Raw genomic sequence first — 26,777 nt, 5'->3', positions numbered from 1 at the left:
CGAGTTAACCTTTAAATAACGGCAAGGTCAAATACAAGCTAACGATGAAATATGTATATAAGTTTCCATAGTATTTTATGTCTTTCTCGACTGTTAATAATACAAACTAAAAGAGTTAGAACTAAAAGACAAAAAAAAGAAGAAAAAACAAAAACAGAATATATATTATTTAGAGGTGGGGAATAAATTTTAAGAAACTTTTTTTAAAAATATTTATATACAGTTACGCCTAACCAATTTTCTTAAGTAAAGTTTTCTCTAAATCTAATACAACCTTCAATAAAGGTTAAAATAAATGAATAACATTTAAAAAAAAAAAACTTTTTGCTGTTTAGATCCGGGGTCTAAAATTTAAAAAAGATAGTTATATAATATATATATATATATTATATAACTATATATATATATATATATATATATATATATATATACAGTATAAATTAAAAAAAAGAAAAAAAGAAATTAAATCACAGGGAGATGGACCGAAAAAAAAACATATAATTCAATTTTAAGAGGTGGAAGTTGATTTTTTGAAGAAAAAAAAACATAAATTTTTATTTAAACAAAATTACTTTAATAAGATTTTCTCTAAAATGCTACCGAAGAAAATTGAATTTGTTTTTTTCCTCACCCGTTAACGAATTTTGAAAAAAAAACCAAATATCATGATCAACGCCCCATATATAGAAATATTTTTTGCCAAATTTGAAGAAAGGTTAGGTCAATCCTGCGATACACACGTACATATACACAAATCTTTTTTTGGTCTATATGAATTAACCGGATTCTATAACGTAAATATTTGCAAAAATATTACCCGTTGTTGAAATTAACACCATTACTTTTCTCTTTAATATAGCTATTCTAGCTATATTCGCCGGGAAAAATGTATATCATTCCTTAAATATTGTCTAACAATCGATGTGACTATCAATCAAGTTTTCGATTTTAAGTAATAAATAAATAAAAAATTGTAAACTAAGTTTAGCGTTGTATTATTTGCTAAAGAAACATATTTATTATTACTAAAAAAAATAAAAAAAATAAAATAGCAGTGATTATATATGTATAGATAAAGAAGAATTTACCTTAAAAATATTGTAATAAAGAAAAACCATAATGATGCATGGTATGTAGAACGATGAAAGCGACGAATAAATTATAAAATCCGAATTGTAGAAAAGACACAAATCAGGTAATCTTTCTGGTGTATTATTCAGTCCAAGCACTATAGGGCTACCTATCGCTGCGCTGATTGCCCACACTAACATTATTGTTAACCAAACACGTCTGTTGTTCTTATGTTTTGCATATTTTATTGGTTGTGTTACTGCTATATACCTGAAACAAACAAAACAAACATTATTAGATAATTAAACAAGATTAACGTTATTATTAGTCATGGTGTAGATTATACTGGTCTGCTACGGTAATATATATTAATAATTTGTTATTTATAAATAACTGAAATGTATTTACCCATATTATATGTGCAAAATTAACTAAAAATTTACTTGTACATACAATTTTCATTATATGACGTCACAGCAAAACGACATTTGTAAAGTAACTTCAAAATTTAATATTATTCACAGTTTTCAATTTAAATTGATTTTTTTTGTGATGGATTATCATAAGAATATAAATAAAAATTTTATTATTTATTTTTTGAAAGGTATTTTTGTAGGCGGAACACTGATATTCATAATATGAAAGAATACAGTTACTTTACATAAGAATGTCAAAAAAATGTGTTTATAAAATTGTTTTGGTGGGTATTGTTGAAATTGTGTTGGTGTTTTCATATAAAAAATGAAATCCCTATTTTTGTTTATTTTTAACAAAATCAAGATGTTTTCCATCACTTTATTAATTTAAATTAGAAACTGCCTTCGTACCGTAAAAATATTAAAAAATAAAAATTTCAGGGCAAAAAAAACACGATTTCTATCTTAACTGAGAGCCATTATAGAAATCGTTATTGTAAAAATTTTTCATGGTGAAGCGATCATCAAAAAAATTCTTAAACAAAAGAAAAAAGCTGACAACACAGTGATAGAACTAACCCGTTACGCGACTAAAACCGCGTTCCGGGAATGTCCTACACGCACGCCGTAACACAACTTAATTAAAAATATTTATCATTTTATTTAAATACGAGTTTATTTAATTCAATGTTTCGAACTACAGCGCGCGCGCATACCGTATTTAATTCGCGCGGGTGTGTCGGTATTAGCGGTGGCAGTCGGCACAAACTAAACTAATGTATTTTCACTTCTTACAATGAACAAATTTTTCTTGTATAGCTGGCTGACTGGTGTAGCCGCGAGACTTAACGTACCGGGTACCAAGTCAGCCAGGCGATCGAACTCGAGACCCAGCCAAACCGAGTTACTTTTTTACACTTTAAATATTATTCATTTATTTAATTCTACCGCTCACCTGTGACGTTACAACATATAAGAAGACTAAAACAGCATTTTTTAGGGATGGGGGTGCGATTTTGCAAAAAGGTTTTTTGCAGATATTGTTGTTTTTTAATCGTTAAAAAATGTGTATAAGAAAAATATGACCTTAATTAGGTGAAATCTCGAAACACTGAGGGTGTCCTTACTCTACAGCCTCACCCCTTTGACCTTTTAAGTTGAAAATTAAATGGCATCAATGCCCTATATATAGAAGTAATCTGACCAAGTTTGGTCAAAATAGGTCCAGCAGTGGTGATTTAGAAACCCACATCGAACACACACACGCGCGCGCGCGCACATACAAATATTAATATCCGGGAAATCTCCATTCAATTTTTTGGGTTTCTTAGGTGTCAAAACCTCAAGATACGGGGAAAACCGCATAGCCCAAATTGGACCAATTACTTTTCCTTCTAGAACTATAACTTTGCCTTAGCGCAATCTAGACGAGAAAGTAAAAATATTCGTTAAATTTACTTAAAACAAAATATTTAATTAACTTAAAAAAAAAAAATAACGAATGTTTTTAATTCAACTCGTACTAATCTTTGTATGCTCAAGCTCAACTCAAGGGTTTCAATTTTGATGGTTATTTTATTAATCTGTTAGGGCGACTTTTGTAAATTGTGTGTAAATAAGTTAATTAAAAAAAAATTGCAATGTCCATATAAAGTATTAGAAGATATTTTCTCTGCAATTTTTGTAATCATTACTTAATAAAATATCCAGTTTTATAACACAACGTAATCTGTTTTCCTTCTAATATTCTAAGTATTTTCACGCAAAAAAAAAATTAAAGTAATTTATGAAAACAATGAGGGCAAAAAAACCATAACAGACAGAATTAGCTCACACTCTGTAGTGGTCTCTATACGCTATTTCTCCTTAGCTTCTTTTTCTTACTTTTACAAAAAAAAAATTTTCCCGCCTTTTTTTGGTTTTGTAAATTGTTACAAAGTAATTTCTTTTGAAGACAAGTCCATAATTAAAATACAAGTAAAAGTAAAATTAAAGGTTAAGTTATTTTTAGCTAGCGGCCGCTTCTAAACACCAAAAAACAATAACACCTTTATAGGTTTAGAGAACAATAACACCTTTTTTTTTTTTAAATCGACTTTATTATAATTTTTTATACCTTCTATACATTTTGTTTTCTTAACGAAAATATAAAACTCTGAATTTACACAATCAGTAAAACAGGAAAAACTTTTTATCCAGGCATACAATTTTTCTTAATTCTTAAATACATAAAAAAAGAATAAATTGTAATTCATTATAATGAATAAGATTTTAACTGATATGAAATTCAACTTTTTTCCAATAACGATAATCTTAAGATTTACAAAAAATATTAATAATTTAATATGAATTTGTATAAGAGTGTAAAATTATGAAAATATAATTTAAAAAAAGTTGACAACAAAGTTGTAATGCTTTCCTGACATTGGTTATTTATTCTTATAGATTGGAAAAAGAAAGGATATAAGAAAAAAAAATTACCTAAGATTTCTTTTTTCGATGGGAGTAGTTTATGATGAAGTTTAATATAAAATATCACATGTTTAAATAAAGGAAAAAATTAAAAATGAAAAAAAAAATTTTAATTTTTTCTGCTCCCTATCTTCCAAAGTGATTTTTTGAAATTTCTACGTTTAATTCAGTAAATGGAAAAAAATCCACTACAAAATTTACAACCAATAAAAAGTTACCTAAGATTATATTTTTTTCGGAATGAGGGTGAATATGATTTATTTCAAATTTTAACATTAAAAAAAAAATTAAAAAATCAATATTTTTAACTCTGATCGGCTCCTCCACCCCCAATACTGCTCCCAAATATATTTTTCGATCACTTCCATTACTACTGTGCCTAAGAAGACATAAAAAAAAATCGATTAAAAATATTCAATAAATAAAAAGACAGTTTTATATCGATTTTTGAGAAAGGGGGATTTTTGGGGCTAATTTAAAAAAAGAATGGTAAGATAAACATGGACGTATGAACTTAGCTTAAATTAAATTCAGTCTTTGTTAACAAATTCGTGAGAAAATAGAACCTAAATAAACTATCTATCCTCCCGATTGATATAGACCCCAAAAATTTTACTAAAAAATTGGCCCACGGATACAAGTTTCTGTACAAAATTTTATCAAAATTGGTTCATCCAGTCAAAAGTTACTGAGCTTTAAACATACACACACACACACACACACACACACACACACACGCGCGCGCGCGCGCGCGCGCGTACATACGTATGTACGAACATTACTCCCCACTTTTTTTTTGTTTTTTGGGCTCTCTGGGTCGTGAAACGTCGACAGATGAAAAGACACCCCTTTGCACAATTTTCTGACCGATTACCATACTTTCCTTCTTGCAGCGCAGCTCTACAGCTATGATGACAGACAAGTAAAAAAAAAAATGTATTTTTACTGTGGTCATTACACTATACATAATTTCTGCACGGAAGGAAATTAATTGCTATAAGAAGCAAATAATATTATTTGCTTCTTAATAATGTGTACGTATTACATGTGTGTGTATTTATATATGTACTCTGTGTACATACTGTTATTATTGTATATATCGTTATTACTATTCATGCGTCATATTACATATTCAGCTAGTACATATTAAGCTAATGTAGTCGATAAAACAAGGTAAGTTGATTCACTTGAGAATGGTGAAGAAAACAAAAGGGAAGTAAATTAATATTGTAAGTGACTTTACACACTTGTCGTATGAAATGTGAACAAGAATGGATTTTGTCGGACTGAACTGAGGGAGAGAGTGATTGCGCGCGTGCGCATGCGTATATTTAATAGAGAATATAGAGTAAGAAAGAGTAGTGGAATAGATGGTTTTAAAAGAAGAAATTCGGTAGATTGAAACCGAAGTTGTGTTATAATTGAATTTGAAATGTTACCCGGTATATATCACGTGTCTTACTCTCTACCTAACTTTCTTACTTCCGTTTTTCAGCCCCATCTACTTTTGCTTGAAATCTCGTTTAATCAAAAACCTCCCTTTCTACATCTCATTCTACCTTTTTTCTTAAGTTTTATTCATTTATAAACTTGGATTTTCATATAAAAAAAGTTACATTTCTTATGTAACATCAGAACGCTGTTCAAGCGAATGATATTGACTTTTTCTTTACAAAGAAAAAAATGAACCGTTACCATTATTTACTATGTTATTAGCGCGTAAATCTTTAACATAAGCATAGATATTATTAATATTTTATTCCAGTTGAACGACGATAATCCCATCCATTTTTACTAGAACGTAGAATATACCTACGATAGTAAGCCAATATTATTTCCCTTTGCTCTGTTTGAATATATTAAACAATAAAATATTTAAAAGTTAAAAGGAAAAAACTAATATAGTTAAAGTTTAAAAAGTAAAGTACATAAATTTCATGTAAATGGGTATTTAAAAATAAAAAAACCTAGTTTTTTCAGAATATACTTTTATCTATAAATAAAAACCATTAATTAAACCTATTTTCAATAATTATATTAGGTCCAAACGATACACTATGCACACCAGAGATAAACAGACAACAGTGAAGGAAAGTTCAACTTGCTATCATTGATTTGTGTATAATTTATATTTCATAAACCTACGTATATTGCAATTTGTATATAGTTATTAAAAAATATACAATTTTTAAACGAAGATATAAGTACTTTCTATATAAAATACGACCCCGCCATAACGCGGTTCAAAATAATGCGAATAGAAGGATGTCTTTCCAAAAGAAGAAATGTAATCAGAAATAAAATTTTTTCTACTTTTTAGAAACACGTTCCAATACATATTATTAATAAATGTAAAAATAAATATGTTAATACTTTTTTTTTGTTTAACTCCGGATCCACCGTTATATATTGCATCAGAGGGTGAGATGAATATGGCGTGTGTGAAAATCCCATGCCTGAAAGGGATTCGAACCCGGAACCCCCAGTTCGTTAATAAATTTACGTGTTAATACATCTTTTTCCCTGCTCCAATGGGTCGGATAAATAATCAAGTATTTTTTTATCCCAGGGAAGTGTCCTTGCGACTCTAACGGGCCTTCCCACCCGCCGGGAGTACGTCCGGCACGGCAGGTCGTCCCGCCGGTTCTTGATCTTTTTATTCTCTTATTGCCTACCTCAAACTGGCCGGACAGGGGTAAATCCCGGCCCGGCACTACCGTTACGAAGGTCTCTGCCCAGGGAGCCGGAACGCGGTCTTTTCATTTTAGTTTATTGCCTGCCTCAAACCAAGAGATGAGAGGATCGGGCCCGTCTATGTCGTTCCCGGCTTCCGCCCCAATGTCCGGACTCGGTCTTCACTTTTTTGTGTGATCTCAATTGCTTCTCCAATCCTGGAAATCTTCCGCTTTCTGTTTCTAGATATCTGTCACCAGATTCTCAATGGCCCTCCATTCTTCTGCGCCGCGTTTATTTAACTAAGTAAAAGTACACGTAGCTGTAAAAAAAAACTCCAAGGCAACAAACATTATTTCCTACTTACTACAACTACCTACTAACTGTTTTAAATGTTAAGTTACAAAAATTTAGATCTGTTGTGCTAACCCACCGGGTTGGTCTAGTGGTTAAACTTATCATCGTAAATCAGCTGATTTCGAAATCAAGAGTTCTAACGTTCAAATCCTAGTAAAGGCAGTTACTTTTATACGGATTTGAATACTATATCGTGGATACCGGTGTTCTTTGATTTTTTTAAACCCCTTCCCCTGAGCCGGACCCACAGTTAAGTATAACGCAGTCGAAGGGAATGTCATTTAACTTTTTAACTAACGAACCTTCCCACCCACCAGCTGAATATCCGGCAAGGCAGGTCAGCCCACCGGTTGGAATTTTTGCTTTATGCCTGCCTCTAACCCTCAGCGACAAGATTCCAAATCCAGCAATATCGTAACCTTCATCCCCACTCCAGGGGCTGAGTCTTTGGTGGTTTGGTTTCAATTAACCTGGCCTGGTCGGCCTGAGACTGAACAAGACAACACTTCATTTATATTCATCCATATCATCCTCATTCATCCTCTGAAATAATACCATACGATGGTTCCGGAGGCTAAACAGAAAAAGAGATCTGTTGTGCTAAGATGGTTATGTGTTCTAATAACGAAGTTCTGTATGTTATTTCAGGTAATTTTGGATTCAAGTCAGTTACTGTACTGTATATATAAATGTAAATATCCAAACTGGATTAACTCACACAAATTCCGGATTGGAGTTCTGGACTTTTATTTTCAAAACGGCTAAAAAATCGTAATTTTTCATAAGGTGGTACCCAAGAAAGGGGGAAAAAATTAGTTAAAAAATTCCGTGTTAAAATAAATAGGAGATTTTGAGAACTGAAGATTGTTATATAAATATTTAGCCAACATAAAATGTCTTACTTATGCATTACCCTCCTATCAGGAAAACAGGTCCTACAGCTGCAACTACAGTAGCTTTAAGATACCCGACGGAAAACACAAAAATTCGGCGTCGAAAAAGATTTTTTTTTAGGTTTGTAGTAAAATAGCTTTATTAAATGACTAATAAGTGGGGAAGATTTAGTAATAAAATTTGTAAGGAATTTAATTAAGTGAAAATTAATGTAAATACAAACAATAATATTTTCTCCTGCTTCGCAGTTTAAATTACATAAGAAACAACCAGCATTACTCTTTAATTAGGGTCCCAAAAATTATAGTAGGTTTTTTTTTTATAAGAAATCTTATAAAAGATTTTTTATAAAATCTTGACGAAATTTTTCGCTAACCGTAACACGAAAATGAAAAGTTTCCAGACCTATAATTATCTGTATTTTTACAAGACAATATGTTCTGAAGGTTTCTTTCTTTATTCGTGGGACACGGTTGTGCCTAGTTTACGAGAAAATCGCCCGGGGCAATTAAAATGAAACATCCTGAAAAAGGTCTAAAGTCAGATTGTAGCCACATATTTCAGTATTAAATTTTCTGCTCTTTTCATTGGTGGGGTAAAAAATAGATCATTCTGTTTGAATAAAAGATCGGGTTAACCTTGAAATAACGATCAATGTCAAGTTCAAGGTCATATAAAAGGTCACAACGATGTTTTCCCCACTAATCTCAGTAATTTTTGTTTAGGACATTTATTTGCATTGTGCGTAGTTTACGAGAAAGTATCCCGGGTGATCTTTTGAAAGGTTACCACATTTATTATTCAACAGCTATCAGTCCCATTTATATCTGTTTACAGGCATATGCCATTGAATGTTTACAGGCATATACCATTCTCGGGAGGAACCTTTTTAAAATTATTTACAAAGGATTGAAAACCACCCCCTACGCTACATTTACACCAGCTCAAAAATCTTAAATGGCAGTGACATCTTAATCACAATCTTAAATGGCAGTGACAATCTTAAATGCCATTAATTAATGGCATTTAATTACATTAATTGAAAACTCAAAAAAAATAATGGATTTTCGCGAAGAGAAAATTAAAATCCGCCCACCCCTTCGTTCAGTAGGTGTGACAAACCATTTGGGGTAGTACTTTTTAAATTTCATTCAAAAAAATAAAAATAAAATTATGTGATATTTCTTCTTAAACCATTTGAAGTAATCATAATTTGTGAATTAAAACTCTGAAAATTATTTTTTAAATTACCAACATAAAATTTCGCCCTTACACCTTTCTAAATTTTCAAGGGTTAGAAACTTATTTTTTTTTTTAATGAGACTTAATTGGAATGCTCTTTGAATTACAAGTAATTTGGTACAAATAAAATAAAAATTGGTTCACTGGTATTGAAGTTACGATTAAAGATGTATTTTTTAAGGTTAAGTTGGGATAAAGTATTACTGATCCAAAGCATCTTAAAAATGTGGGTTTTAGATTTCTCTAGCATTGAAAAAACGTGCCCGTAAATACAACATTATAAGTTCAGTTAACATACGAAAAACCAATAAGGTCATCTTTGCTGGTAACATGTAGACAAATTTATTACCAGATAAACTTAATAATTAAATAAAAACTAATTCATAAATGAACAATTGTTAATCAAAATATAAACTTAAATCATTTAGAAGTTAATTTTTTTATAATGGATTTCAACAATAACAGCCCTTAAGAATAAAACACATTATTTTTACCTCAATAAAATAAAAGTATCAATTTTTAAATCATTAGTTCAAAATGATTCCCATGTTCCTGTAAACAATAATATAGTCTTTGTTGAAATTCACATCTTACTTTTAATAAAGTTTCTTTAGTTACATCCCTACATGCTCCTATAATTTTATTTTTCAACTCTTGTATGTTACCACGAATTTCTTTATAGACTATCGATTTTAAATGACATTACAAAAAAAGTCCAGTGGAGTAAGATCAACAGATCTTGCTGGCCACTCAACTCTTCCTCTTCTAACTAATACCCAGGAAACATTCAGTCTAACCATTGTCGAACTGGACGTGAACAATAAGCAGGTGCTCCATCTTGCAGAAAGTATCTGCAAATAATATCATTGTTAAATAACGTGTTTCCATTGTCATCTAACTGATTTTGTAAGGCGTGGACTATTAGTGGGTAAGTAACTTCATCCAGCAACTGCAAATACTTATCCCTTTCAATATTAGAAATGAAGTATAAATTTAATTGTCAATTGCGAGAAAATACATTTCCTATTCTCTTTAGGCTAACAATATCACTATTGCTTTTAAAAGTACACAAAAATTAAACTGCTGGTAAGATAATTTATCGCTTAAAAAAATATTCTTGTTGGCATCGATAGAAAAACACTCGATCTGTAGGTATAGTTAAAATAGTATATTCATATCATAAAATATACGTATACAGTTGGTTGTATATACATATATATGATATGAATCATAAATTTAATTAGATAATTTAAAAAATATTTTTGTTACGCATATCGGATAAATAAATCTTGATAATTCTCTCTTTTGCGTTTGGTCAAAATTAATTGTAGTTTGGATTATTCTCACTTTTTGTGTCTGCTAAATGTAAATAAAGCTGTGCTTGTGTATGTTATAAAGTATACAATATTCAGTGGCGGTACCTATTTTATCGGCCAATATATTTGGTTTTCCAGTTTTATAGTTTTATCCATACCTTATCATTGGTTAAAAATTGGGATTATGACTGTTTAGAATTTACTGCCTAATAATTTGTCAGTTACTTGCGATTGGTGAGAAGTATTGACATTTTGATTGGTCAGTCATATTCGTACATGTGACTGGTTAGGAAAATAAGGTATTCTGATTGGTTACTTACTGAATTAGTCTTTGGAGGCGGTGAAAGTGAAGTGTAATCTGCGATATACAACGATGATTGTATATTTTCATTGGTTTTTTGTCACGATTCCTCTGAGAGGAAGAGAATCGTGTTTGGGTCATATTTCATTCTATTTAAACATGTTCGGTAACGGTTTTAAAGGGGCAAATGTTAAATATTTTTTCATCAACTAACACTATCCAAAAAAATCTATAGAATTTTCGTATCCTATTCGTTTTTATATTCTTACATTAGCCTCTGCCATTGTAATATTTCATACAAAAATTACAATTTTTTACTCAAATATTTTACGATTACTCGTTAAAATATACTTGCATTGAAAATTAAAAAGATAAAACTTATCTTGAAATTTAAACATTTGAGATTCAGGTATCTTAAAACTAATATGAGAAATTAATTATAAATTTTTTAATTAAATTTTCAATTACGAAAAAATATATTTCCTGTTCTCTTTCGGGTAACGATATCACTATGGTTTTTAAAAGTTCACAAAATTTAAACTGCTATTACGTTATTTCCTACAAACAGATTCTTGTTTGCATCTGTAAATAAATACTAGATCGATAGGTATACATCGTTTAAATTTTAAATTGAAATCATAAAATATGCGTATACAGTGGGTGTTGTATATACATTTAAATTTTAGGGATCAGTAATGGAATTGGATAATTTAACTTATATATTTTTTTTTTGAAGTGAAAACTTCTTTAGGCGCGTTGTCAGAAATTTTTGGACATACGAATTACATGGGAGCATGGGAAGAAAAATCGCTGACTCGTAATCAAAATCCGTAACGTAACGCAAGACTGTAAGCATATATAAATAGGTCAATTCTCATAAAATACAACAGATGGCGCTAATGTGTGACTGCGAATTTTAAAATAGTTTAATATAGGGTTTTTAAATTGTTGGTTTTAGATAATTTAGAGATGAAATAATTTTTAACAATCAAAAGTTAGTTTGAATTGATAAAATATTTATTTTTAGTAGTAATAATTTATTTTAATTAAATAAATACCTACTTAATAATTTTTAACTCTATTCAAATAATCTTACATCAATCAACGCAATCTCTTGCATTTTAAGAAAACTAACCGAGATCAGCAATATGTATATTGTACATTCTAAAATTCAGCAGATTCAAACATTTTCTTTTATAATCCGCGTATTTATAGATTTAACAAATTAATACGTAATAAATATTTCGTTTGTATACATTTAATTCATGTAGAATTGCGCATGTAATATATTATAATAGGTTATAGTATATATATATATATATATATATATATATATATATATATATATATATATATATATATATTCTGACCAACCTCTATAATAATTTAGAAAAATATTTTATTAGGATCAATTGTGGAGGTAAATGAAGATAGATGTTATAGTTCAATAAGCACCGCAAAAGAGGTACTAACGATGAAAGCGAAGATGGAAATTTGACTTATAAAATATTCAAAAAAGGAAAACATGAAGAGAATGACAGTAATAATGAAAAAAATGAAAAATATAGTGACGAAGTAATGGCTAAAAATGAACATTCAAAAGAATTAAGACGATTACGTAACCAGCGATATAGAGAAAGGCATGACAGAACATTTTCTCAAAAAAATGAACATTCTAATGAATTAACAAGATTGTGTGTTCAGCGATATAGAGAAAGGCAAAAGAGCAATTCTTCACAATCAGAAATGTCTGATGGAAATAAACACGAAAAAGAATTAACAAAATTACGTGTACGAAAACATAGAAATAAAAAAATTCTGACACAACGCGCTTAAAGAAGTATTCACTTCAAAAATAAATTCAGTTAATTCTGAAATAAATTAACTGAACTTTTCTTTTTTTTTTGTTAAACGGATAAAATAGTCGGATAATTATTTCCCTTGCGTTTGGTCCAAATTAATTGTTGTCTGGATGGTTCTCATTTTTTTGTCCGATAAACTGTATACTTTTGTGATTGGTCAGGAAGATACGGTTTTCTGATAAGTTAGTTAATGACTTAATCTGTGGGGGCGGTGAACTTAAGTTTAATCTGGGATTTGCAAGAATGAATGTTTATTTTCATTGGTTTATTTTTTATCAGCTTTGCTTTTGGAAGAATAGTGTCGTGTTTGGGTCACATTTCATTCCTTTTACACACATTAGGTGACTGTTATAAAGTGGCAAAAGTTAAATATTTTTTTCATCAAATTCTACTATCCAAAAGAAATAGTGAATGGCGATATCTTATTCATTTCCATATTCTTACATTATCCTCGCCATTAAAAAATTTCATACAATAATAACTAACTAGGTAAGCCTGTGTTTTACGATTAGCCGTTAAAATATACTTGCATTGTAAAGTAAAATAATAAAACTCATCGTGGTATTATATACGAAATTAAATATGAAATTTTACATATCGTAAAACAAAGATATGAAATGAACTAAAATTTTTTTTAAATTTATTCCCCATTCAGAAAAAATACATTTCCTACTTTCTTTGTGTTAACGATTTCATTACTACTTTTAAAATAAATAAAAATTAAACAGATACTAAGTTTACTTATCGCCTACAAAAGGTTTTTTGTTGGCTTCTATAAACAAATAGAGGATCGATATGTATATCGAAATCGTATATCGAGGATCGATATTAAATTTAAATCATAAAATATATGTATACAGTGAGTTGTATATATATATATATATATATATATATATATATATATACATACACACAAGTAACACATCATTAATGGAATAATATGGTTAAATTAATATTTTTGTTACGGTTATCGGATAAAGTAGGCTTGAATCAGCAAATTATCTATACTCTCTTGAACCAGCAAATTATGTTAATCGGATACCGAATGTGTTTATCTTCTAAACCAAATGTATAGCTATATGACCTTCAAAAAAGCTCCAAAGTCATATATGTGCCCCAATATTTCAATGTAATATGTATTGATGGGGTCAAAAATAATTTTAATCTTCAACTAAGGTGAAGGTCAACTTCAAAATCAAATGAATGGTCACCATGAGGTGTCCCTCTCCAATCTGAGTAACTTCTATTTAGGTTATTTTTTTGTATTGTGTGTAATTTACGAGAAAATCGCTTGGGGTGATTAAAACGGAACATTTCTGACGCATGATTTATAACGTAATGTTTTTTATTTTTTTTAATTTAATAAACTTTTTACCGTTAAACAAAATGTTATTATTTTTTAATTCTACTATTTGGTGAATTTTGATTATATTTAAGTGAATAATAATATTTAATATTGTTAATTTAAATATGTAAATTTAATATATATATATTATAAAGATATATATATTATATAAAGATTATTAATTTTGTTATTATTTACCAATTGTAAAAGGCAGTAAACAAAACATTATATTTCGTAATGTAAATTAAAGAGTGTTAGAAAATCGTAAATTAAGTAAAGGTAGAAAATCTTTTACAATAATAACCTTTTACACCTTTTTAAAAGTGAAAATCTTTTACACTTTTCAAAGTTTATTATAATTTTAGAAATTTATACAATATGTTTAGAGTTCATTATTTTTTTCATATTTCTTTTTACTTTAATTGTTCATACCAATTTTATTTTTTGAGGTACATGTTTAAACTTAAGCAATTATTGCTTTACCACTTCTTGTTTACTACTTGCTACTTAAAACTTTATAGCATACGGTTTACCAAGTACTTACTTATTTCGAAGTTTCTATTTAAACTGAAGTTAACTTTGTGGAAGTAAATATGGAAAACTGATTTTGTTTTAGAAAACTGTTAAACTTTAAACTGTAGTTACAGCTAATAATTAATTGAATTTAATAAAATAATACTAATAATACATTAATTTCATCATCATTATTATTATTATTACTACTATTATTATTATTTATTATATTTTTTATAATTAGAAACGATTGTAAAATTTATTTTAAAGTTAATACGAATAATACTTCAATGGATTAAATTTTAATTTAATTCATTAAAACATAAATGTATGTTTTCTTTAAATTTTAATTCATTAAATAACCTTTAAAATATCTAATTTAAATCTCAATAATTTTAATGGATTTTAGGTTGCTAAAATTTATCAAAATCCCGTTTGTGGAAAAATCCTAAATTGCAAATTATCTTTACTTTACCTTTTTGTTAGTAATGTGCTTTTAGCTTTAGTAATCTGTTCATAATATCTGAGGAAAATACTGTGTACCAAAATAACTATTGATATTATTTAAATTAGTTTTAAAATCAACTAACATACTTTAGTTATTTTCTTATTTTATTAGGATAAAGCGACTTCATATATTAAATCTGTAAGTTTTCCAAGATTTGAGGTGAATCAGCTACGCTAGCGAGTTCTTGTTCAGATTCAAGTGTTTTGATAATTGTAAACATCCTGTCATTTTCTTATTTCTTATTATTTAATAATGAACCAGCTGAGCTTAAGTATTGTTAAACAATTAATAACTTATAACTTCACTTTGTTTTAAAATGTCAACTAAACAACTACTAATTTTATACCTGTTCTAGCTAGACAGTATGTAAAAATGTGTATTTATCTAAAGTATGAAATTATCGTGATTTAATGTATTAATTAATACATAGAAAATTTAATGGTAAATAAAGGAAATGTAAATTATCCATAGTTTATTATCCGGAAATTCCTTTATGTATGCTATTACCACAACCAAAGTTTTACACCGCGTCTGTATTGGCTGTACAGTTCTGCATCGTCAAAAATCTTGCATTTCATTTCGCCAGTTACACTTTTGTTGGTTCTTTGATTTGTTTTACTGTTTCTTTGTTTGATTAGTTATTCTTTGTATGATTGATAAGACTAATTTTTCGTGTTTTCTCTGCAATTTATATTCTGAATTTTCTCAATGTTCTTCGGACTCATCTTTGTTTGTATTTATTTATGTTTAGTATATATATTTTTTACTGTATAAGATATGTATACATATAGAATTTTTTGATTTCAATGAAAACCCCTCTCTGAATGGCATTTTTTTTTTATTCAAATTTACTTATGATTCCGGTGAATTGGAACAGATTGTAAATTAAACACTGAGGCAAAAAGAACTTAATTATATCATGCTAGAGATCTTTGCTTTAAAATTTTACATTTACATTTTTAAGGTATTTTTAGGTAAATTTTCAAGCATTATATATAATATATTTATATTGTCGCCGAATGGCTTCTACGGCATGTGGCACTTACTAACCTTATGGTAACCCTGAAAAGATCCGTTTTTGTCGTCGATTGATTTCGACAGTTCATTATAATTACGAACAATACGACGCAATACCTTATGGTAGCCCCCAATAAGGGGCTACCATAAGGTATTGCGTTAGCTCTGAGAAGAGCTGTTGGGTCCGGAAGCTGGTCTCCGGCGAAATCAGGGAGTTGCGGCTCGTCCATTTTAGTCAGACCGGGCTTTCCCTCGGCGACAGTTGGATCCCCACTACAGCGAGGCAGTGGGAAGAGGTCATCGGAAGAAGAAGAAGATGAAGAAGGAAGACCGTCTACTCGTCCCAACATCACGGACTGGAGTCCGGAACAGAGCCCAGCAGAGATGCATCCTGAAAGGCAGCCATAACAGAAGTGGATGAAGAACTTCTACACAACCTCTCCTTTAACACTTACAAGTTAATTAAAATAAACCAGCAATTGCGACTCCTCCGGAGTAGGGGTTGCATTGCTCCCTCCTGATAGTTAGTGCCCCGTTGTGGCGTATTCCTGCTAGTCTATGAAGCGTTAGTACCGAAAGGACTTCAGTGGATGGTCTGAAGGGGAATTACGTCGGGAGGACAGGTTTCATAATCCTAGCCTTCCGCGGTCGGCCCATAAAATGGGTTCGATAACGCTGGTTTAACAACGGATCGGAATGCAACTAAATCCGTCCTTAAAATACTAAATAATAAACAAAACTTGAAAAATTAGACCAGCCATTTAAAACAAACCTTTTAAAAAAAAACACGCCCGATTAGAATCATCCAGCAGCAAGGGATTCTGTCCAGGTTCTGCAATTTGTAGGGAGAAATAAACTCCCGCAAACTTTGCATTCCATTCCATTCCGAGGCAGTGGTGGTCCCCACAGCCCCGCAGTGTCGGGTCGGCGTCAGTCGTCCTTCGCCGGCCCGGCCGAGGCGGTTCTCCCCGAGCGATCCCACGCTGGGCCGGCTACTGCTGCTTAGTCCGCCGGCCAGAGCGATTGAAGCCTGGCAAGCTGGAGCGGGAAGACAGCGTCCGCGTCCAGCGGCTCCCTCGGCTGACCGGCCAGGCCTGATCCTCCAGCGTGGATGTTGGCATTCGCCGGGAGGTCCCACGTTGAGCCGACCAGGGAACATCTTCTGTCTTCTTCCACCTTCTTCTACTTCTTAGTCTTCTTCAGCTGGTGGTCGACGATGAATTGAAAATTCACTCTCGTGTACGCTCTTTTATTGGAGTCTGAGAGTGGTGGGGCCGCAGCGCCGGTATGGTGGGAGAACTGCGCGGTATTTGCGCGGCGGTAGTGATGCTTGTATGAGCACGTCCGTATACTGTGCGCCAGCTCACATCGAGTTTGTACAGTGTTCGTCCGCCGATATTAAATTAGGCATGTGGTAACAATATATATGTATTATTTTTTTTTTTTGTAATGACTGGTTTCTAAATCACCACCCCCCAATACTTCAGTTGAATGAAGATTTTGAACAATCAAACTATCCGAACTAATTATATGTAGAAAAAGCAAAGTAGACCCAAACCATTTATCATTACTACCATTAATATATTTTACAAAAAATATTTAATTTAATAATAGGGGAGGGGGAAATATTGATAATAGAAATATTTCATTCAATCAGATTGATTATGAACGTAGAACATAAAGAAAAAAAATATTTTATTTAAAATTATCAATTTTTCAGAAAAAGAAGTTTAAAAAAATAAATAAATATTAGTAGGTATGAAATATTTATGAATATAAATTTACACTATATAGAAATAATAATGATGAGAGAATTTGTGACTGACTGTTATATTATTAAGAAGCATCAAACGTTAAAACAAAATTAATTTCCTTTCCTGTAATAATATTTTCCAGCTCAAGAAAACGGGGGATGAAAAACGTGTTTTGTTAATTACTAAACCTTCTATATAACTACGTTTAACAAAGTAAGTTACTTTGAAATTTTATCGCCTTGCTTTCTACACTGTTTCACTTCTAATATGAACAACTTTAAACACTTCTCAATTTTCCTTACGATCTCGTTTTGAACTTATATTCGACCAAATTCACTTACTTTTATCATCCTTTCTTTCACGCGCACGTAATAAACACACAATCAAAACATGTTTTAACAACTAATTTATATTATGAAATAAATTTATATTTTAACAAAGATATGAATATCACTGTATCTTTTTTAAATGGTTACATAAAAAGAATCCATATTATTTCCAAGAAGACAGTCGGCAGGTAGATCCGATTAACATTGCTACTCTTCCCATGTTTCTAATTGCAACCGCAAAAGATTGCGGTGGATGCTAAATTGAGAATTGCTGTAAAATTTGAATTTAACCTATAATATATAAGCTGTACGTGCTCATTAACAAGAAAAAAGACTACAAATTCTAGAAGACTACTGTTCGGAATTCATTTCATTAAAATAAAAATGTGGAAAATCAGATTCCTCATATGAGTGTTTCCACATATCTTTCTGTTGGTATGTCTTTTACTTTCCTAGATTCATAGCTCTAGAGCTACCTGCATGAAGGAAAACATGGTAATCAATCAAAAAATGGGGTATGGTTTTTTCCATTTCTTAACGTTTCATGACCCAGGGACCCCAAAAAATAAAAAGAATATTAAATTTTATGGATATTTGTAAAGAGTTTAAATGCTTTACTGTAACGAAACACATACAATAAAGTAGCCAGAAAAAAAGGGCTAGAAGTATTAGTGAAAAAAGAAGGTTAGCTAATAAAGTAAAAATTGAAGGAATTTTAAGACAGACAAGGGAAGAAAAGAGTTGGTGAAAAAATTTTTCAGAAAGAAAAAAATCAAGCGAACCATAAAAAAAACCACCATAATTTGTTTTTATTGGTTTGTCTGACCGCGTATAGGATACATATTTGACTCAAAATAGCGAAAAATATCAAAATGATTTTGCGTTGGATTTGATCTTCTTGACCAAATTAAGTTTTTAACATCAAAGTTATACTATATTTAGAGTACAATTGCTAAAACAATCAAAATATTTGAAAAAAAAATTTGGATCCTATTTGATGACCTACTTGCTCAACAGCTACCTCATATATATATATATATATATATATATATATATATATATATATATATATATATATATACATATATTAACAGTCACGACTTCAAAAAGTTAAAACAATTTATTTCTTAAATCGGGTTTCATGGAGTTACCCCCTTTTTTAAAAAAAGTTCATGTGTAAGTTTGGTTATCATTCAGCCAGATTGGTTTTGGGGCTTAAAATATTACTTATTGAAGTAATGTTTTACTTCAATAAGTTAGCTCAATTTTCCGGCCTCCGTGGTGCGGGTGGTAGCGTCTCGACCTTTCATCCGATGGTCCCGGGTTCTAATCCCGGTCAGGCATGGCATTTTCACACTCGCTACAAATCATTCACCTCATCCTCTTAAGCAATACCTAACGATGCTAACGATGGTCCTGGAGGTAAAAAAAAAAAATTGGTAATGTTATTTAACACGGTATAACAAAATAAAAATTTTCTAAAAAAAAAATAACTGGTTCGGTATGACCACTTGTCAAATGGGATCGAAAATCATGTTTGGATACATGTAGCAAAATTTTAACGTTTTTCTCAATGAATTCATAAGATATACAAGGTAAAAATTGTTTAGAAATAATGTTGAAAATCTCTCCATTCCTTAATTCGATCGACTTAAAATTTTGGAATTTTAAATAACTTAATAAACACTTTCATCGTATTAAAGCTCAATTTTTTTACGATTTCTATACAAAAAAAATCTCAAAAATTAAAAAGGGGACAAAACCCCACATTCTTTTTTTACTTTTAACAAAAATTTAATGCCATCACTTGCCCAAAAATAGAAATCGTATTTTGAGTCATTTATGAAAATCTTATGTTAGCCAGATCGAAGATATTAATTAAAAAACAGGCCAATACATGTACTTACATCATCTTCCGGAAATTTCTACATTTTTTGGGCTTTCAAGAGGATCGTTTCTCAGGGGATCTTGAACCGTCGACATTTGCAAAAACACCGAAAAGACTTCGAGCAGAAGTCGAAAAGAAGAGAACTGGAACGCAGTGGCGAGATTTGCCAAAGTAGTTGTAGACAAACTACGTGTCGCTGAAGAAGGCCGAAGGAGGACTACGAGCCGAATGGTTGCTGTTCGGCGTTCAGGGCTGTGGTCGTGCGTCTAGAGGCCCCCCCCTGACCTTGTGGGGGTCGACTGGATGCATTGAAGCCGTGGTCACTCCGCTGGCACGGGCCCGTAAGTAAGTCCTCTCTTTTGAAGCTTAGACTGTGGACGTCCTGGTAAGTTCTTTGTAAGTATGTAGTAAGTACCTGAGAGTGCGCATGATGTTGGCTCTGTGAGCACGCGTGTATGTGAATGGCGAGTATGAGTACCGCATTTTTTTTGATTTGTGTTCGTTTGGTGTTTGCCTGTGATAGCCGACTGTGTGTGTGTGTGTGTGTGTGTGTGTGTGTGTGTGTGTGTGTGAGGGGGGCGTAATAAATGAGTGTATCGCTATAACCAGGAAACTAGAATTTTATTTATTTTTAATTTTTATTATCGCAATCCCTGAAAGAATATTAACAAATATTTACTCTAAACTACCAATGCAATAGACCTACCTTAAAATAGACTTTTGATAAACGTGTTTCATTTACAACAAATAAATTAATAATGTAGAAAAATCATATAATTTTTTCTTACTGACAGAATTACAACTAAAAAAAAAAAAAAAGGTCTGATTGAATGGAAAGTATGTGAACGAGTGAAAGTGTAGATGTACAAGCGCTGTGGGAAAATAGAATCCATATCATGCAGTAATAATATGGCTTCATATTCATACTTCAGCAAAGTCTAAGTATCTGGAAATGAATCTCGTCAACTAAGAAGCCAGATACTAGTACCATACATGTACGTGTGTGTGTGTGTGTGTATATATATATATATATATATATAAGTAGTGTTAGACTTTTCTATTTTCAAAATAATCTCGTTCCGGGTCGTAATGAAACTCGATTCACATACTCACTCAATCACTTGTATATCGAGAAGGTCACGGAAAAGGTAGACTCTTTATATATATATATATATATAGAAAGAGAGAGGTAAAAGTAATAATTATTTTCAGTTCTTGCTTTTTTCCTTCAAATCTCTATAACGTTCGCAACATTATAAGTTTTTTTAATAAGAATTAAATAATTAAATGCCGATCTCCGTGGCGGAGTGGTAGCGACTCGGCTTTTCACCCGCAGGTTCTCGGGTTCGAATCCTCGTCAAACATGGTCTTTTCATACACTATAAAAATCCATTTCCATATCTAACGCACAAGCGTCAATCTTATGTGGGGATATCATCAAGAAAAAAAAAACGTCAAATTAAACGGACCCGTGAGCTATTGTTTCAAAATAATTTGTGAGAAATGTAATTAAAAATATTTAACTTCTAAAATAAATACAGTTTAAAAAGCTGTGTGTAAGCCGTGCATCAGAAACAATCCACAAATACTTATAAGATCTGTGGGTGTATATAAGTGTACATACTTAAAAAAAGTGATAAAGGGTTGAATCATGGCATTGTGCAGAGCCTGGGAGGCAGTCCGCTTGCCTAGGGGATCTGGGCTCACCCACACACAAGAGGGTGGGTCCGGGTTTACCCGATGATGGCACGGGGGACCCTCGCGGTATGAGGGGGCGGGCGTGAACGCGAAGGGTCTGTGGAATACAGGCCTGAAGCGACTAGGTCAGAGCCGGAAAGAGCAGCCCCCTGCTGGGGGACGCTTGACCGTCCTCAACAAGTGGTCGGGGAGTTTCAATGAGGTGGGGGGACCCCGATGGACGTATGTCCTATGTAGGACTTAGCTAGGGCGAACTAGACTACACCTATAACACCGCTGGGCGATTGACGAGATGCCTAAGGACGATTCCCGGTCGCCCTCGGGGGTGTTTAAAATAAGGAAGAAAAAAAGTGTACACATTTATACACACAACTTAATTAAAAAAATATTTACCATTTTATTTAAATATAATATTCTCGTTTATTTAATTCAATGATTCTAACTTAAGCGCGCGCGCATACTGTATTTAATTCGCGGCGGTGTGATGATACTACCATCCTGACCTCTTACGGGAAGATACCCTCCAACCAGCTCATCGTATCTAGCTCTGATGGGCTTTACCGGAGATCGACTTATAAATCTCGTCATATGACATCTCTCAGTCGCCCAGGATTCCACCGATGCGAATGCCACAAGCGACATTCCCATCGGTGTAATGATTACTAAAAATAATAAAACACATCTCTAGTCTCAAGCATGACTGAAAACAATAGTCGTTGAAGGAACAGAAACACCTACCTACCCGAAAGGTAAAGTGTGTTCACATGCAACACAAAGACGGATAACACCAAAACAAAAACAAAAACATTAAAATAAAACTAATAAAAAACAACCAAAACCGTTATAACACTAACAAAACAAAAACACTAACAAAAAATCATAACAAAACAAAGTACGCAGGAACAAGACCAAGCGGAGAGAATGTAAGGTTTCCCTCCGCAATCCGTTCCGTAGCCAAATAGTGCAGAAATTCTGCAACCACTGACCATTCATTCCGGTCCTTCCAGTTTTGATATATGTCAAGCGTTGTTCCGACGGTATCCAGTCAACAAATTACTGTGGTGCGCTCCAGATCGTATTTGGCGTACTCATAGACCACATGAAAGGCATCGTCCTGCACCCTACACTGCGGGCACAGACTCGAATCCACCAGGCCGAACCCAGTCAGTCTACCCCTAAAAGCCCCGCGACCGGTAGGGCACTGAGTTTGGCTTCTAAAGTTTGGGAAGAGATTGTGCGTATATCGCCCATCAATAGTCTCTTCCCATCTAGCAGCGACGGTCGCCACTAACTAAACTTAATGCAATCTCACAACTTACATAGAACAAATTTCGCTTGTACGGTCGGCAGACTGGTGTAGCTGAGGGTTAACGCACCCGGTACCGAGTAAACCGGGCTATCGAATTCCAGACCAGCCAGACTGGAATTGATGGATTGTAAAGTTACTTTTACAAGTTACCGAGTTACTTTTTTACACTTTAAATATTATTCATTTATTTAATTCTACAGCTCACCTGTGACATCACAACATAGCAGTCGACTACAACAAAGCTATAACGCTAGACAGAAAAGTAAAAATGTTAAATAATCTATTGTATTTAAATAGTTTAATCATTACTATATTGTGCTTTTTTCGGGATAAAATCAATTCTCACTGTATTATCCACTTAGTTGAAGTTTCAAAAATGTTTCGGAATGAAAGGATTTTAAAAGTTATTGATTACTATCTTTTCTACGATGATCTACTTCCATTTAATTAGGTAGTTAGTTAATTAATAAATTTGGTGAAGTCACAAAACAAAATATAAACTTGATTTTTTAAATTTTATGTGAAGCTACAGACTCCTTAATGTTATTACATGTCAATGATGAAAAAAACAATGCAGTTACTTGTAAAATAAAAAATTCACACTCTCTTTCAAGAATACATACATTCCACTAGTCACTCTTTTATAGAACTTCTAATTAATAACGTACGAAAATATCATCACTACTAACGTGACCTCACAGAACTGATAACAAAATCCCACGCATAATCACATACTATGGCCTACATATGGGTAAATATCTTATATTTTAAGTGACTTTTTCCCCTTCCTCACGGAACCAGACCCCCAATTAAGCATCAACACAGTTACATGAGGTGCCTTAGCCTCTAGTCGCCAGATGAGGGAAATGCCAGGTCCGGCTATGCCGTTCCCGGCCTCCATCATCTAGCAATTGGGACTCGGTCCTTTGTGCTTCGCCTCTATCGAGGACACCCCCGGAAGGACGGCCCCGCCGGGACTCAGTCTTTTAGCTCAGGGGCTTGAGAGTACCCGCATTTCATTAATTACCGGTAAATGAATTTTATGTGATGCAAATTGGTTATTATGGAGAAAAATACCCTTGCCTTTGCCGTTTTAAAAATTTGAACTCTAAGAAGTATAATTACCAATTTTTGTATAATACCCTTTTGTTACTTATTCTTTTCAAAAAAAATCTATTTAAGAGAAATTTATTACAACAATTTTAAATATAATTTATATTTTAATTACCATATTCTATTGTAGATTAACTGTTCATTGTCAATTTATTTTCAAAAATGTTTTAATTATCTGAAAAAAAAATTATAATAAATTATCGTACCGTTTTATCATCTAACATACTATTTGCCATCCGCTAAACGCTTTTGCAGACATTTTATTTCTTCAAAACGAACATTTAAATTATATTATTAAACATTTATAAAAATATTGAATTATATGTTTACTACCATTAGTAAAAAAAAAAAAAAAAATACACGCATTCTCTAAATATGAAAAGCGACAGAAATTTAATGCACACTAGAACGTAACTGGAGAAAAAAAATCCGTTTCGGCACGCCAGAAAGCGGAGGTAGATTTCTCCGGTCCTAAGTAGGGGAAAAAAAATTTCCACCTTTAAGTTAAAAAAAAAAAATTCGAATTTACTCCATACGACAACGGTTGGATGTGAAAAAAGGTTTCACATATTTAGTATACGACAAACCCCATCTTCTTAAACTTTTAGCAACATTTTGGTCATTCCTTGCTGTAAGGGTTTGGTCATATCAAAGTTTGTTTAAAAAAAGGTTTTAGGTAATGTTTAGAGGACTAACTACCGCTTTAAACCGATTCGATACTGTGCTTAATAAGAGAGGTATGATTTTTTTTTTTGGTCTTCAAAATCTCATTTTTTCCACTCCCTGGGCCAATGGTTGGTGATATGAAAAAAAAAAAAATTATTTAGATAAGTTTAAGGCGCTTATCCAATGAATAGTTGGGACTTTAAATAAATTCAGTATTTTACTTAATAAGAAAGTTGTAGCGATATAGCTGTATGGGCAGAGTTATATCTAAATAAAATTTGAATAAATGAAATATTTGTATCTTACAAGGGGGAAGGCACATCAGTTCAAATCCGAATTCATTTCCGTTTTTCTTAATTTAAATACATTGATTTATTTGTTAATAATTACTAACCACTGATTGTAAAAAAAAATATATAATAAACAATAATTCAGTAATAACAATAAAAAAAAAATTGGAATAAAATGCGTACATTACATTTCTGTAATTAGAAATTTTGAGAACGCAGGTAGTTTCATTTTTTTTTACTTTATAGTAAATATACGAGTATAATTCAGTATTTTTAATTTTTTTTTATATGACTATAAAGAATTATAAAAAAATCATCAGTAATTATTAAAATACAATTTTATGTACTTTTAAAAATGTGTATATGTAATCTAATAGGCATTCAAGGATGGATGTGGTGTCCACATCAGATTTTTTGTTGATGTCATAACTGACTAAGCTGAAAGAAAGAAGAGAAGATAAGTAATGTAATTTTTTCGATTCCTAAAAGAAATTTACAGTCATTTGATAAAACTGTAAGTAGATCATATCAATGTTAAATAACTTTGATAAAGATCTATACTAAGTAATGAAGGAGGGACATTATTTGACTTAAGAAAGTTATAGATATAACATTACTTATCAAAGAAAAGTTTGATAAAAGAAAAATTTTAACTAAATTAAATATATAAGATCTAAAATTACGAAGTTTTTGAGTCGGCGATTTTCTGACAGTTATCAAGAAAATTTACGGCTAATGAATGTTATAAATTAAATTGAAAAAAGACTTACTATGGCTAAAACATTTAAAAAAAGAGATTTTTATCGCTCAACAGTTTTGTTTGTTATGTATAAAGAAAGTTGTATAATTTTCAACTGTTCTATAACCTACAACAAATTGGATCAGATTGGTAATTAATACACATTCCGCACCATTAATATTTTAGATTGTATAATTAATCGATTCTGTTAAAAATTACAAAAAACATTAATCAGCAATAAATTTAATATATTATAAGTTTGCTATACGTGTGTTATTCATATTTCTGTACTTACAGAGCGCAAGAAGAAATTAAAATATATACAAATATTAAACGTTTCCTCTTTTTTGACTATTCCTGTTATGAGAAAATTCTAAGAAAGTAGTTCAGAAATGAATGTTTAATTCTATGCGTGAAACACACACACAAACACAACACGTAATTTGTAAATAACCAAAATAGGACTTAAGCTATAAAAATATAATTTTTGTTTTTAAGATTATTATAATGCAACCTGACTGTGTAGGATAATTATTAGTAAAGTAATCTCTGTAAGAAAAAAATGTTATAAATTATAAAGCAAAAATCTTTTTTTAACTATCTAAATATATACATATCGTATGCTGACGTCATTTGAATATGTCAAACAATTTGTGAAAATTGTATCTAGGCTAATCTTCCCACAGAAAATGTTCTTTATAACAAAATAATTAATAATTATAACAATTTGCATGTTATGTGCAAACAAAAAAGTGAGATAAGAACACTGAACTTAAACACTACCCTGTTTAAGTCATCTATACTTAACTTGTATTTATCTTAAGCATATTACTTACAAAGTCGGTGAATATAGAATGAAATTATGATTTCTCTGTTTTTTCTTAATATCGATCGGAATTATTTTAATTACAATGAAATTAAAAAAAACAAATTGACTACAATTTAATTGTAGATATAAAAATTAATGTTTAGATTGGTTTTGTCGTTGATCAGTCAATGGGGGA

At 31.3% G+C, this 26,777-nt stretch overlaps 1 protein-coding gene across 1 annotated transcript in view; it reads right to left on the bottom strand.

Annotated features, from left to right (window-relative positions):
* Dop2R (dopamine D2-like receptor) overlaps positions 1-26,777 on the bottom strand; it is a 340,928-nt gene that overhangs the window by 96,040 nt on the left and 218,111 nt on the right. The window contains exon 2 of the mRNA XM_075377078.1: positions 1,089-1,341. Coding sequence (XP_075233193.1) covers positions 1,089-1,341 — 253 coding nt within the window. The remainder of the gene's footprint in view (positions 1-1,088; positions 1,342-26,777) is intronic.

This window comes from Lycorma delicatula, chromosome 10 (assembly GCF_047948215.1).
Source record: "Lycorma delicatula isolate Av1 chromosome 10, ASM4794821v1, whole genome shotgun sequence".
Classification (NCBI taxonomy): domain Eukaryota; kingdom Metazoa; phylum Arthropoda; class Insecta; order Hemiptera; family Fulgoridae; genus Lycorma; species Lycorma delicatula.
The sequence above is the reverse complement of the archived record's forward strand: the minus strand, read 5'-3'. Positions and strand labels throughout refer to the sequence as shown.